General features: G+C 40.3%; 1 protein-coding gene across 3 annotated transcripts in view; it reads right to left on the bottom strand.

Moving 5' to 3' along the window:
- The window catches only part of vps13a (vacuolar protein sorting 13 homolog A), a 300,950-nt gene that overhangs the window by 166,466 nt on the left and 118,301 nt on the right, over nt 1-16,183 (bottom strand). For all 3 annotated transcript variants that reach the window (XM_072281554.1, XM_072281557.1, XM_072281556.1), the window contains exons 27-29: nt 13,281-13,360; nt 5,378-5,437; nt 3,075-3,237 (exon numbers count right to left, since the gene is read on the bottom strand). In XM_072281554.1, the coding sequence (XP_072137655.1) occupies nt 3,075-3,237; nt 5,378-5,437; nt 13,281-13,360 (303 nt within the window). The remainder of the gene's footprint in view (nt 1-3,074; nt 3,238-5,377; nt 5,438-13,280; nt 13,361-16,183) is intronic.

The raw sequence follows: 16,183 nt of genomic DNA, 5'->3' as shown, positions 1-16,183 counted from the left end.
GAATATCCCGCTTTTTCTGGTGGACAGAGAGTAAGTACTTGGCGAAGCGGTCTCCCAATCAACAGATTACAGGCCATCAGCTCATAGTGGGAGATCACACAAGGGCTATGTTTTGGAAACTAATAGATCTCTTCTATTGATGACTGTACATCAAAATACATTTTGCGACAAAATGTAACCCACATCCATACTTTAAGGCAAGAGTTCCCAAACTTTTTTATGCTATGGACCTTTACCATTAACGGAGAAGTTCATGGACCTCAGGTGGGGAACCCCTGCTTTAAGGGGATGCAAACTCACCAACAGATGCAGAGCATCCTAAATGTTTGGAATTCAGAAGTGAGATGCAACAGGAAAAGTCTGATTACAATATTCTCCAATTTATGCAACTCAGTTACAAGGCAATGTTACTAAACTGAAGAGAAGCAACTTCTTCTCCACAGAAACCTTATATTACTAAACTCTATGGTGCCATAGTGCTACTGAAAAAAGATGACTTCACTGCTGAAAAAAAAATTGGTGGTACTAAGACACATGGACAAGGAAGCATACACCATAAAGCAGTACAGCACAGTACAGGACCTTCGGCTCACAATGTTGTGCCAACCTTTTAACCAACTGCAAGCTTAATCTAACTCTTTCCTCCCACATAATCCCCTTTTGTCTTTCATCCATGTGTCTCTCTCTTAAATGTCCCTAACCTATCTGTCTCTACTACCAACCTCAACAATGTGTTCCATGCATTTTCCAGTCCTCCAATCACTTTAAAGGTATGTCCTCACGTATTAGCCATTGCCACTCTGAGAAAAAGTCTCTCAATGTTTGCTCTATGCTTATCATAACACCATAAGACAATAAGATAGAGGAGTAGGATTAGGTCATTTGGCCCATTGAGTCTGCTCTGCCATTTCATCAAGGCTGATCCAATTTTCGTCTCAGTCCTAATATCCTACCTTCTCCCTGTACCCCTTTATGCCCTGACCAATTAAGAATCTACCAATAACTTGGACTCCACAGCTGCCTGTGGCAAAGAATTTCACGGATTCACTACTCTCTGGCTAAAGAAATTCCTCCTCATCTCTGTTCTGCAGCTGTATCCTCTGGTCTTAGACTCTCCCACCATAGGAAACATCCTCTTCACATCCACTCTTTCAAGGCCATTCATCATTCCATAGGATTCAATGAGGTTACCCCCCGCTTCCTTCTGAGTACTAATGAATACAGGCCCAGAGCCATAAAATGCTCTTAAATGTTAAGACATTCAATCCTGGAATCATTTTTGTGAACCTCCTTTGAACCCTCTCCAGCTTCAGAACATAACAGGCCCAAAACTGCTTACAATATTCCAAGTGAGGCCTCACCAGTGCTTTATAAAGTTTCAACATTACATCCTTGCTTTTATGTTCTAGTCCTCTTGAAATGAATGCTAACACTGCATTTGCCTTCCTCACCACAGACTCAACCTGGAAATTAACCTTTTAGGGAATTCTGCATAAGGACTCCCAAGTCCCTTTACACCTTAGTTGTTTTTTTTTGTACTTTTTTCTCTATTTAGAAAATAGTCAACCCTTTCATTTTTTCTACCGAAGTGCATGACCATACACTTCCTGATATTGTATTCCATCTGCCATTTCTTTGCCCATTCTCCTAATCTGTCTCAAGTTCTTCTGTAGCCTCTCTACTTCCTCAAAACTACCTTCCCCTCCACTTATCTTTACATTGGCTGCAATCTTTGCATCAAAACCATCAATTCCATCATCCAAATCATTGATTTACAAAAAGAATCGGTCCTAACACAGACCCCTGTGGAACACCACTTGCCATCAGCAGCCAGACAGAAAAGGCTCCCTTTATTCCTACTATTTCCTTCTGACCCCAATTTTAAAGTGCTGCAAGACTACTTTGTGGCTCTTGAACTCAATTCCCCAACTAACAAATACCAACACAACGTATGCCTTCTTAATCACTGTATTAACAAGTTACACGACAAGTTTGAGTATCTATGCACTTGGAACCCAAGATCCCCCGTTCCTCCACACTTCTAAGAGTCCTGCCACCAACTTTGTACTTTGCCATCAGATTCAATCTTTTAAAGTGTAACACTTCACACTTTTCTGGATTGAACTCCACTGGGCACTTCTCAGCCCATTTCTGCATCCTGTCAATACGAAAAACTTCTACACAATCCATAACACCAAGTAGAAATAACTATTAAGTCTAAGATACATCAAGTAGAATCCATTATTAATTCCAAGATGACTTATTGAGGCCAATTACTCAGCTCCATTATCTTATTCAACAAAAACAGACTTTTCTAATACTTCATCAATTCCGATCACAAGCTGAAAACATTGATATACAGTACCATGCAAGTTTTAGGCACATACATATAGCTAGGTTGCCTAAGACTTTTTTCCATAGTACTGTAATAATTTTATGTATTGCACTGTACCACTGCCACAACAAAAATTATGACATACATGAGTGATAAACCTGATTCCCTTATGTGCCTCTATTATGGACTGAGAATGGGAAGGGGGCAGGAAGGGAATCACACTTGGGAAAAGGGGTAGGGAGAGGGGAGAGCGCAGGAAGCACTAGAGAAACATTCTGTAATGATCAATAAACCAATTTTTTTTGGAATGAAATAACTTTGCCCGGTGTTTCTGCACCCACACCATCCCCTGCCCCTGGCGCTCCTTCTCTGCCAGCTGTCCCATACTCCTCCTGCAGCACTCCATCCTCGCCATTCCCAACATCCTTTGCTCCAATCAGATTTACAAATTCATTCTCTGCTTCACGTTGACAAATACTGTACTGTGTAAAATTCTTAGGCACCCTAGTTATATAACTGTGCCTAAGACTTTTGCACAGTATTGTACATAACCAGGAGAGGAGTGGTCTTACTTGCTACATCTTTTCCAGTTGATTCTACTGTCATCCAATACTTTGATTGAAATATACAAAATAATTGAGAGTACTGGCATATTTGATAATGCAATCCAGATGCTATTTGAAACAAAAGTACAGATACCTCCTTCAGCAAAAATTAAAAGCAAATGAATATTTCTTACATGACTTTTTCTTTGTGAAGACCTCCTTTTTCTCCTCAATGGCAGGGACTTGTTCATCTGAACTGACCTTGTTTTCAGAATGTGGTATAAGACTCTTCAGGAAATTAATAGAATTCAGCAGTGCTTCAGTGTGTAAATGGACATCCAGCGAAGAAATGTTTGCCTAAAATAAAACATTGCAACAAATGACAATTCTGATATTTTCAAAGTCCACTCCACTGTATAGATGGAAAAAAGTGTTAACTTTAAAACATGACCCATCCTCAAACAAATTTAAATCCAAGTGTTCATCGATGCTTGTTATAACATTTTTGCACAGAAAATATCAAAGCTTGTTATACTGCATTCCACAAATTATTCAATACAAACATCATATAGCTAAACAGACAGTGAAGCTCATGTTATAACTAAAATATATTCCTCAACTTCCCAACTACACATAGGTAAATACTTTGCACATTTTTGCGACATAAAATATGGTATAGAAATATTAATCCAAAATGTACCATCAGTGGGAGCTCAGATCAAATGTAGGGTTCAGGTGAAGTTCTACTATAACTAGTCAGATGAAGTGAGATCCATGTTTCAGTCATTCTCCCCCTTTACCATGCCAAATTGCAGCAATCATTATACATTCAAGTTAGCTCAGCAGCCTAATGTTCTGAGAGCAGGAGCATCCCTACAACTGCACTATCAAGTCTTCTGAGGCCTGAGTGTAACTTTATAGACTGTAGTTTGACTAAAACCTGCACAGTAACATTTTGAAGATATCTTAGTATCCCGTAGCTGCAGCAACCATGCCCCCATACATCTCCAATTTAGATGCTTTTGTATTTTATGCTACAGGTAAAAAACACAACTTTAATTAACAAACAGCTTGCCAATCTCTGCCCAGATTAATACAATGTATCAAAGTATCTCAAATGTATTCTGCAGAGATCAATGACAATACTTATTCTTAGTATTCGTGTAGCACGAATAGTATTTGCGACTTAACGTGATATTCATATTGCTGCAAGAAATCATGCATTGCTTCACAAAGAGAACATTGACATTTTAGCTCAAACTTTGCCTTGAAATCCCAAAGAAAGTTGGTCTCACTGACACAACAATAAGGAAAGGTCTGTCTTCATATTGTTTTTTGCTCCTCATTTTTCCTCTGTTGCTGGAAAGGGCAGTGCAACTGGTCACTAGGTTAAGAAAGATGAACATGCAACCATGAAGAAACAGAAGCTCATTAGGATGTATATATAATTTCAAAATGTAATCAAAACCCTAACACAAGGATTCTCTTCTGATGATCTTCTCACATACTGCATTTTATTTCCTCAATGAGCTCCTCCAAATCAATCACTAACAGATCTGCAAGTGACTGAGGATCCACTTTTGAGGATGTGGGGAAAGGAAGCAGTGAAAGGAAACTCCCTGTAATGCTACGACATATTTTATATGTACCATAAACATACCTTAATTCATCTCACACATGCCAGCCAGACAGTATAATACTAAAACCTGCATGAAATTCACGATTAAAACTGAAAGTAAAACACAATCCACAGCATATATAAACAAACCGCCAGCCCATTTTGTCTGGACTTGTAGCAGGAATGATCACAATATTTAACTTTGTAGAGGAAGCATCACTTTCCAGCATATTTCATCACAGTTCCTTTCAGATACATGAATATGCAGGGAATGGAGGGATATGAATTATGTGCATGCAGAAGGATTAGTTTAATATGGTATTATGGTTAGCACAGATGTCGGAGTTAAATAGCTGATATTGTTTTTATTATGTTCACATGTACCAAGCTACAGTGAAAAGCTTGCCTTACATAATGTTCATACATCTCAGATCATTACACAGTGCACTGAGGTGGAACAAGATAAAACAATAACGATGAAGAACAAAGTGTAATAACTACAGAGAAAGTGCAGGGCAGGTAAACCATAAGGTGCAAGATCAAAACGAAGTAGACTTTCAGGTTGAGTCGAATATTTCATACTAGGGAACTATTTAATAGTCTTAACAGTACTGTTCTATGGTCATATTTTCAAATTTCATATGGTTCTTACCAAATGAAGCAAATATGAGAAAAAACAGACAACATAAGAATAATATCCTTTGAAGCCTTGAACCCAAACAAAATCGCAATCATTTCTATTTCTAGAGGTAACTAAAAGTGCAACTTTATATGTTTTTAATTGATAGCTGAAAGCAAACACACTCCATAAAGCACTTTGTCTAATCCAGGTAATGGTGATTATTGAAACCAGTGTTCTGTGTTCCGTGGAACATTTACCTTGATGAGTTGCTCTGTATTGCTGTAGGTGGTTGTGAACTCCGGTCCATTTCGGTCAGCCTGAAATATTGATGTTAAAATACTTTTATTTTCATTTATACCATCTAGGATGTCACAATACAACTCCAAAACATTAATTAGATTAATTGATAAAGGAATGCTGAAAGCACCAACCATTGACATTTTCTCAAAGTGCAAACTGGAGATCAAATTCTTAAGAGTCTTTTAATGCTATGTTAATTTAATAAATGAGGCAGAACTGTTATCAGAATGAAACCACCCACATCACCAATAAGCTGTGGCAAATCACTGGCTTTTGCAGATCTGCCAGCATCACCTAGACAAACACCACCCTAAATGGCACGGAGAATGAGAAGGAAAGGGGGAGAAAGGATTATAAGTAAGAGGAGTTATATTAAGCAACTTGGTTCTCAAGGCTGCCCCACCATTCATGATAATCATAACTGATCTTCGGCCTCAGGCTTCAACTCTTTTTTTAATGCTGCTTCCCCATAACCCTCAATTCCTTCATCACTCTCTGCCACGTGATTTCACCTCCACAATCCTCTGGGGTAAAGAATTTGAGAAACTTAACACGCTCTGCAAAAAGAAACACTTATACACGTTTTTAATTATCATCCTCTTGTAATTGTGCCCCACTGATCAAGACTCAGTCATGAGTAGACATTTTTAATCTCTCCCTCGCCCAGCGTAGAGTGCCCTCCTGCTTCAAAACATCCACCTGTATCTAAAAAGACCAAAGTAACACGTCTGAACAACTGGCATCCTGTCACACTCACCTCAATAACAAGCAAATGCTATGAGAGGCTGGTCAAGAACTACATCTCTAGCATGCTACCACACACACTGGACCTCCTACAATTCGCCTGCTGACACAACCGATTGATAGATGACACAACAGCCTCATCTCTACACAGCATCCACACACAACTGGAGAGGAGGGATGCTTATGTGAGAATGCTGTTCGTGGACCACGGTTCACCTTTCAACACCATAATTCCCTCCAGGCTTGACAAGAAGTTCAGAGACCCCGGCTTTCACCATGCCCCATGTACCTGGATCCTGAACTTCTTGTCAGATTGATGGCAGGTGAAAAGAGTGGGCTTCCTCACCTCTGGCCCACAACACAGGAGCTTCCCCAGGGCTGTGTCCTAAGCCCCCTCCTTTATTCTCTGTGCACCCATGACTGTGTCACCACCCACAGCTCCAATCTGCTAATTAAATTTGCAGATGATACTACATTGATTGGTCTTATCTCAAATAATAACAATGAGGTAGCCCACAGAGAAGTTAATATTTCGACACAGTGGTGTCAAGAAAACAACCTCTCCCTCAATGTTGTAAAAACAAAGGAGCTGCTTGTGGACTACAGGAGGAACGGAGACAAACTCTGTTCTGGAGTTGAAAGGGTGAACAGCTTCAGGTTCCTGGGTATACATATCACCAAGGGTCTCACTTGGTCTGTACATACCGACTGTGTGGTGAAAAATGCACAATGCCTCTTTCACCTCAGATAGTTGAAATTGTTTGGCATGAGTCCCCAAATCCTAAGGACTTTCTACAGGGGCACAATTGAGTGCATCCTGACAGGCTGCATCACTGCCTGGTACGGGAACTGAACTTCCCTCAACCTCTACAGAGTGGTGTGGACAGCCCAGTGCATCTATAAAGGTGAATTTCCCACTATTCAGGACACTTACAGAGACAGGTGCATAAAAAGGGCCCGAAGGATCATTGGGGACCTGAGTCACCCCAATCACAAACTGTTCCAGCTGCTACCATCCGGGAAACGGTAACACAACATTAAGCCAGGACCAACGGACTCCAGGATAGCTCCTTCCACCAGGCCATCAGACTGATTAATTCATGCTGATGCAATTGTATTTCTAATCTATATTGACTATTCTGTTGTATATCTTACTGTACATACTATTTATTACAAATTACTATAATCTGTACATTGCACATTCAGATGAAGACGTAATGTAAAGATTTTTACTCCTCACGCATGTGAAGGATGTAAGAAACAAATAAAGTCAGTATCTCAACATCCTTCCTACCATTTCCCCTTTGACTCTTATTTTTCAATAAGGTCATCTTTTCCCTGCAACCCATACTTAACCCTGCTTTGCCAAAATCTATGTGTTTTAAATAAATTTAATAAAGTAGCATCTACCATATCCTTGGGCAGAGGATTCCACAGAATCCTTCCCACCATTGAGGACATCTTCAAGAAGCAATGCCTCAAGAAGGTGGCATCTATCGTTACCATCTGGGACATGTTTATGTTACTACCATCGGTGAGGAGGTACAGGAGCTTGCTAACCCAAACTCAACGTTTAAAGAGCAGCTTTTTCTCCTCTACTGTCACTTTCCTGAAAGGTCCATGAACATTACCTCACTATTCCTCTCTTGAATTATTTATTTTTGTAACTTATAATCATTTTTAATTTCTTATTCTGTCCTGCTGCCAGAAAGCAACAAATTGCACTGGACAACAAAGGTTTTGCTTTCTGAATGCTTTTGGGGGTATCTTGTGGATTTTGGGCTGCTGATCATGGAAAATCACCATGAAATTTCCCTACCACACACTGTCTTTTGGAATCACAATGCAAGCTGAGAAGTTTTCTATTACGTCATGCCTTGGTATACTTTGGGATACCAGCATGACCCCCCACAACAATGGCATCTTTTTTATTGATTCTGCAATGTTAAGCCTGAAAGCTGTGCTGCTACACAATGACAATGTTCACCCAACAATATCAATTGGCTCTGCAGTACACATGAAAAAATAACCATCAAAATTTGGAAGTCTTGTTGAAAGACATATAGTGCAGCAAACTACAACTGGAACACTTTGGTGATCTCAAAGTAGTAGCATTGCTACTATGAATGCAGCTTGGCTACATTTGCGAATGGGTCAGCTATGCTAAAGAATCTCATTACATTAAAATGGATTGGCCACTCCATAGGAAGTTGGTTTCAGGACAAAAAAGTATAACACATAAGCCACTTGTAGACCCAAAGTTATTTTTTGCCTCCTCTTCATATAATACTGGAGCTTATGAAAAATTTTGTGAAATTAATGAACAAGGAAAATGAAGGATTTCGATTATTTGAGACAGATGTTTCCCAGAATAACTGATGCCAAGATTAAGGAAGGCATTTTTGTTGGTCCACAAATTAAACAGGTCATCAATGACAGGCAATTCGAAGAACTTCTAGTGGAACAGGAGAAAATAGCATGAAAGGTATTGAAGAATGTTGTTGAAAATTTTCTTGGCAACTACAGAGAATCAAATTACATGCAGCCAGTTGACATCGTGCTTCAAACATACAAAACCATGAAGTGCAACATGTCACCAATGATTCATTTTCTCATTCCGGTTTAGACTTCTTTCCCACAAATCTTGTTGCTATCCGTGACTAGCATGGTGAAAGGTTTTAGCAAGATGTAACAGTCATGGAGAAATGGTATCAGGGCAACTGGAATCCATCAATGCTGGCTAATTATTGTTGGACTCTTAAGTGAGAAGCCTTAGACACCAAGTACAATCACCAAAACATCTTGAGCTCAGTTGAACTATTGCAAAGCATCAGCACTGTTATGCAATTAAAAGCTTCATATTCAATAAAAGTTCATTTCTTGTTTCCCTAAATTCCTATGTGATATAAGTAGTCTGAAATTTCATTTGTGGTCTATCATAACCACAAAAAATTCTGAGGAACCAACATTATTGAAAAAAATTGCTGTCTAGTGTTGTCAGTGATAATAAAGCTGATCGATTCAGTTTAAAAGCTATTTTTCAAATAATTTCACCAATACAGCAACTTAGTGGTCTGCCTCCCACATCCCAATCCATATTACTCACTAATATCACAAACCGGAAGAGTCTCAGCACTGATCGTAGTGGGACACCACTAGTCACAGGTATTGAATCACAAAGAACAACCCTCTACCATCATCTTATCTTCTAATGGAAGGCAATTTTGGGCCGATTTTGCCAACTTATGCTGGAACGTGGGCCCAATCCTTTTTGAATGAGTCTCTGATGAAGGACCTTATCAAGGACCCTAGTGAAGTACATGGAAATCACATCTATTGCTCTGCCCGCATTTCCTACCTTTTATTCAGACTAACTGTTAATGCAGCATCTTCTCATGATAAAGATGTATTGGCTGTCTGATTAATCCCTGCTCATCCCAGTGATAATTTGCCCTCAATATTTTTTCAAGAACTTTCCTCCACTAATGGAAGCTCACAGGAGCATTATTAGCATGTTTTTTCCCCCTACAGATTTTCTTAAAAGGGGTTGGGACCACAGTTACTGTACGCTAGATATCTCGCACCTCATTTCTATCTAGTGAATAATTAAAAATTTCAGCCAGAGGCCCAGCAAATCTCCTTCCTTGCCTCTTGCATCAGACTATGATAAATACCATCTGGATTTATCAAAGATGATCTATCAACCATTAAGCCCACTAAGGCACTGAGTACTTCAGAATTAGAATCAGAATCAGTTTTATTATCACTGCACATCCTGAGTGGTAAAGGTGCCAGTTGATGGATGTTACTTTTTTGAGGCATCACCTTTTGAAAATGTCTTTGATGGTGGGGAAGCTAGTACCCACAATGGAGTTGGCTGAGTCTATAATCTTCTATAACTCCTTCCAACCCAGTGCAAAGGTGCCTCCATACCATACAGTGATGCAACCAGTCAGAATGCTCTCCGTCTCCAAAATACCAGATCTCCTCAAAGTCCTAATGAGGTATACCACTGACATGCCTTCTTCACGATTGCAACAATATGTTGGGCCCAGGATCGATCCTCTGATATGCTGAGGTCCTGGAACTTGAAGCTACTCAACCTTTTCTCTGCTGATCTTTCAAGGAAGACTCGCGTGTGTTCTCCTGACTTCCCCTTCCTGAGTGCACAAACAATTCCTTGGTCTTACTGAGAAACTAGACATTCACATATCCTTTCAGTGATTTCTCCAACTACAAAGACAGTGAATATTTTTTCATTGGTATTCACAAAGGAAAGTAAGTACATCACTCTCTGGATTCACATACAGATTTGCCCATAGTCCCTTTTTAAAAATTATTATTTACTTGAGCCCATTTTCCCCACTGCGGCAGAGGCTTTCGACAGCTGCTCACCAGAGTCCTCTGTCTTGGGCCAGTCTTTGAAGTTGTTCGCAAGGTGTACCCCATCTTCAAAGATCCTTCCTTTCCCAGGGAGCTTCTGTTAACATTTCTGTAGCTCCGGGTTTTTGTACAGGTTTGCTAGTCCAAATGCCCAACTCTCATCTTTTCATAGCCAAACTTGAGATCATCCATGTCAGAATTCATTGCCCTTAATGAACCTTACTGCTTCCTGGTTTCTCTTTTTCCTTATTGTACTCAGGAAACCTAACCACAAGGAGGAACCTGTTACTACTGCCTGTCTTCCCTGTATGTCCACAGTTTCTGGAAGGGTCACCAGGATCCTGAAGAAACACCAGATAAATACCATCCACAAACCCCTAGCTCAAGTCCCAATTTATATGGGTCAAAGAATACCTGGGGCTTAGTACGGCTGAGGGACGGACGATGGCAGTTAAGTATAGCTACCACCAGACTAGACCTGCCTAGACATCATCCCTGATGAAGATGGCGGAGTTTGTCATCAACACATCGGTTAAAATCAGCCCCTGGAACTGGCAAGAAGCCGAAGAGTTTATGCGTCAGGAAAGCACTCGATCATTTTTCATCCCTGTTCATGTCCACCATGCAACATGCCCTTTTTCCCCCTCTGAGTGTATGTCTGTTGTTATCTACATGAAAGTAGAAATTGTTTCACATATGAAATTGAGACTAGCAATGGAAGATTAAGAATATTTCCGTCTAGAAGAGTAAGCCAGACCACGTAAAATAAAATTTTATGTTGGAACTGTTTACTTTGTTGACTATTTAAAACTAATAACAATAGTCAAATACTTTCGGCTGCAATTCACATTGTGCACATTGTCACCATTAGGAAGGCTCAACTGTTTCTCCAGACTTTTCCTGCTGAAATATATTTGCCAAATCAGAGTCATAGAGCTTTACAACGCAGAAAAAGCTCATCTAGTCAGTGCTGACCATTATTCTGTCTAGTCCTATTGACCTACACTTGGACCACTGCCGTTCATGGCCATCCCATCCATGTACTTATTCAAATTTCTCTTAAGTGTTGAAATTGAACCCATATCCATCACTTCTGCTGGCACTTCATTCCATACTCTTATCATCCTCTGAATTAAGATGTTCCCTTCAAGTTCCCCTTAAATATTTCACCTTTTACTTTAACGTATAACCTCTAGCTCTAGTCTCGCCTAACCTCAATGAAAAATGCCAGCTTTCATTTAACCTATCTGTACTCCGCATAATTTTGTGTACCCCTATCTAATCTCCTCTCAATCTCCTACACTCCAGGAAATAAAGCTCTAATTTTTTCAACCTTTCCTTATAACTAAGGTCCTCAAGTTCTGGCAACATCTTTGTAAATTTTCTCTGTACTCTTTCAATCTTATTGATATCTTTCCTGCAGGTAGGTGACAAGAACTGCACACATTACTCCAAATTAGGCCTTACTAACATCTTATACAACTTCAACATAACATCCCATCTTCTGTACTCAGTACATTGATTTATGAAAGCCATTGTGCCTAAAGTTCTCTTTACATTCCCAGCTACCTGTGATAGTGCTTTCAATTAATTATGAAACTGTATTCCCAGATCCCTCTGTTCTATTGCACTCCCCAGTGCCTTACCACTCACCGTACCAGTCCTAACATCATTTGTCCTGCCAAAGTGCAATACTTCACACTTGTCTTCATTAAACTTCACCTTCTTATTCTGGTGTCTTCCCCCTTCCTTTCCAGTTCTGAAGAAGGGTCTTGGCCCGAAGCATCAACTAACTATTCATTTCCATTGAGGCTACCTGACTTGCTGAGTTCCTCCAGCCTTGTGTGTGTTGCTTAAGTTCCATCTGCTATTTTTCAGCCCATTTTTCCAGTTAGTCCAAATACCATTGCAAACATTGATAGCCTTCCTCACTGTCCACTACACCCACAATCTTGGTGTTATGCACAAACACCCTAATCCAGTTTACTGCATTATCATCCAGATTATTGATACAGATGACAAACAGCAATGGACCTTGCACCAAACTCTGTCAGAAGTCACTGGCCTCCAGTCAAACAGGCAACCATCCACTGCCACATTCTAGCTTCTCCCGTGAAGCCAACGTTGAATCCAGTTTGCTACCTCATCCTGAATTCCAAGTGACTTAACATTCTTCACCAGCCTCTCAAATTGGACCTTGTCAAAGGCCTTGCTAAATCTCATGTAGACCACATTCACTGACTCACTTTCATTAATGTTCCTGGTAACCTTCTTGAATAACTCAGATTATTAGTCATAACCTACCAGTGCACAAAGCTATGTTGACTATCTAATCTGGCCATCTATCAAAATACTTAGATATCTCATCCTTAAAATACCCTTCAATAATTTATCCACAACTGATAACTGTCTCATTGGCCTATAATTTCCTGGCTTACTCTTACAGTCTTTCTTAAACAAAGTAAAAACATTAGCTATCCTCCAATCCTCCAGCACCTCACCTGTGACTAAGGATGTTTTAAATAACTCTGCTAGGGCCCCTGCAATTTTTAAACTCGCCTCCCACAAGGTCCAAGGGAGCACCTTGTCAGGTCCTGGGGAATTATTTCCCCTGCACATCCAAAATAAATTAGGGAAACTGAAAAAGCAAGAACTATATGGGAAATTGAAAACATGGAGGTACTATGATCCATAACAAGAAAAGCAAATATTTATCTAAATATTGTTCCTTACCTTAATATATTCTATTGTAAGAAGATCATCTTCATTGTTGTCCAATGTGGTGATAATATAAATGGGTTTATTGTCAGAATCTAGAAAACATTTTTAAATAAGGTTATAATGGATCACTGATATATTTTTTGCAAAACAGTTACATTCCTCCAGCAGCTACAACTAAGTCCTCCCAAAATCTATCTTTAATTTTTCACAAGTGTGTTTTTAAAAACCTGATATATTTGTTCCATTTTTATGTTTCCAAGTTTGGCTCCCTGTAAACAAAGAAAACTCAGGGCTGCTTTTACCACCTTGATGCTCAAGTCCAACAAATCTTCAAGCTTTAATAAGCTTCAACCCATGCACTCACTCACATTAAAAACTGCTAATCCATTTTCAAAATGTTCAACTGCTTCCCAATGACCCAGCAATCAGAATGCAATTCCAGGAATCTTCTGAGGCTGCCCCTCAGGATTCAGGATGATTTGCATGCATTGAAGTTCAGTGCATCGTGGGATGGCTGATGAGAACAGTACAAGAACTCTCGTAGGAGTTGCTTATTGGGATTGGTGGGTAGGTAGTGAGGTGATGCACTCGTTTCCCCATTTTTACTCAACACTTTATTCCCAATATGGATCCATTTTGTTTTTATATACTACTCTGAACACTCCTCTTCCATCTGCATTGTGAGAGATTTCCAAGAGCCAGTAGAAATGTTGCAGGGAAATTTGAGGGAAACCTTGAAATGTTCACCTTCATATGGCTGGTAGTATCTATCCATGTTAGAAGTCAGGTCAGAATAGTGCTCTTTCATAGTCTGGTTAAACGCAGCCTGATGTTTGCACCAAGTATCAGAATGTACCACAATGAACAGAGGCTGGGTTAATATTCGTTCTCACCAAAATACCAGCTCCACATCAATAATCAGAAACGTACATCCACAGGTGCGTATACATTTCACAACACATGATTGTGATTCAGTTGTTTATAAATGACTATAATGTACACAATGCATACCTTTGATGGAGTTGAGGGTATCATGAGTGAAACATGCATGCAGTTTGCAAAGTGTGGCTGTTAAGTCCCTCATGGCAATGATTAAGCATATTGACATTCTTCTAAACACTCCCCTTAGTAAATCCATGTACTCAGAATAGCCCAAACATGAGGAAATCTGCAGATGCTGGAATTTCAAGCAACACACATAAAAGTTGCTGGTGAACACAGCAGGCCAGGCAGCATCTCTAGGAAGAGGTACAGTTGACATTTCTGGCCGAGACCCTTCGTCAGGTCCTGACAAAGGGTCTCGGCCCGAAACGTCAACTGTACCTCTTCCTAGGGATGCTGCCTGGCCTGCTGCATTCACCAGCAACTTTTATGTGTGTTACTCAGAATAGCCGTAGTCTTATTCCAGCAGCATTGTCCACCCACAACCCACATACACAGCACAGTCAAGTGGACAACACTATCTCAATGAAATATAGTCTGCCCTTCATTATCCGCGAGTTCCGCGTGCGCGAATTCAATCGAGAAAACCCAGAAGTTTGCTCCCCAGCACTCGCTGTTGGAGCATTGTTCACTCTGCGTCTCGTTCGTTTGCTACTTTGCTTCTGTGAAAAAGTGGCTCCTAAAAAGCAATTACGTGGTCAAAGCAATTCCTCAAAGGCTGAGAGGGAGTGTAAAGTGCTCTCTCTTGCTGAGGAATTAGAAATATTAGGTCTTTTGAAAAGTGGCATGTCGCATTCCGAAGTGAGCCGTAAGGTCAGAAAGAATGAATTGAGCAGCATTCGAAGCTGAAATTCGCGATAGTGTTAGTGCTAGTGCTAGGGATGACTGGCTGGCTATGTAAAGCACCAGAGCCTCAAGAAGTTAAAGATCACGGGAGAATCGGCATCAGCTGATGCAGAGGCAGCATCAGCGTTCCCAGAAGAGCTACAACGGTTGCATCTGTACTGAACATGTAGACTTTTTTTCTTGTCATTATTCCCTAAATACAGTATAACAACTATTTACATAGCATTTATACTGTATTAGGTATTATAAGTCAACGGAACAGAAACACTGAGGGCGTCGGGTCCTGTGCTGCGCTAGGTCCTGAAGTCCACCCGCATTGAGACAGATTAAATAAGGGACTTGGGCATCTGCGTTTTTTGGTATCCCTGGGGTGGAGGTGGGGGTCTTGGAACCAATCCCTCGCAGGTAAGGAGGGTCAACTGTACTGGCTAGGCATCAACTCTGAAATTGTCTCTGAGAGGACTGATTTGCATGTACTGAGAAACCTGGCATTGTTGAAATGCAGTTCAGATAGAGACACAAAGATTAGTGTATCAGCTCCCTTAGAGTACATTGATTTGTCACATGTTCCAAAGTACAGTGAAAATCTTTTGCATGACATTCCATACAAATCATTCATTACAACAGTACATTGTAGTACAAGAAAAAGCAGTGCTGGATTGCAAAATAAAATGTTGGAGCTACAGTGAAGGTGCAATGCAGGCTGATAATAAGATGCCAGGTCATGGTTAGATAGATTGTGAGGTCAAGAGTTAATCTTATCACACTACGGAATCACTTCACAGTCTTATAACTGTTATAGTACCTGCCATTGAGCCTGGTGATATGTGCTTTCAGGCTATTGTGTCAAGGGAGTAATAACAACCACAGCAACATGCACAAAATGCTGGAGAAACTCAGTAAGTCAGACAGCATTTATGGAAATTAACAAACAGTCCACATTTCGAGCGGAGTTTGTTCTTCAGGACTGGAAAGGAAGGGGGAAGGTGCCAGAATAAAAAAAGATGGGGGGGGAGGGAGGGGAAGGAGGATTCCAGAAGTGATATGTTGGTAGGAAAGATAAAAGTGGAGTGAACTTTTATAGGAGAGGAGTGTCGACCACAGGAGAAAGGGAAGGGTGAGAGGAT

Source organism: Mobula birostris, chromosome 17 (assembly GCF_030028105.1).
Source record: "Mobula birostris isolate sMobBir1 chromosome 17, sMobBir1.hap1, whole genome shotgun sequence".
Classification (NCBI taxonomy): domain Eukaryota; kingdom Metazoa; phylum Chordata; class Chondrichthyes; order Myliobatiformes; family Myliobatidae; genus Mobula; species Mobula birostris.
Note: the sequence above shows the minus strand (reverse complement) of the source record. Positions and strands in the feature narration are given on the sequence as shown.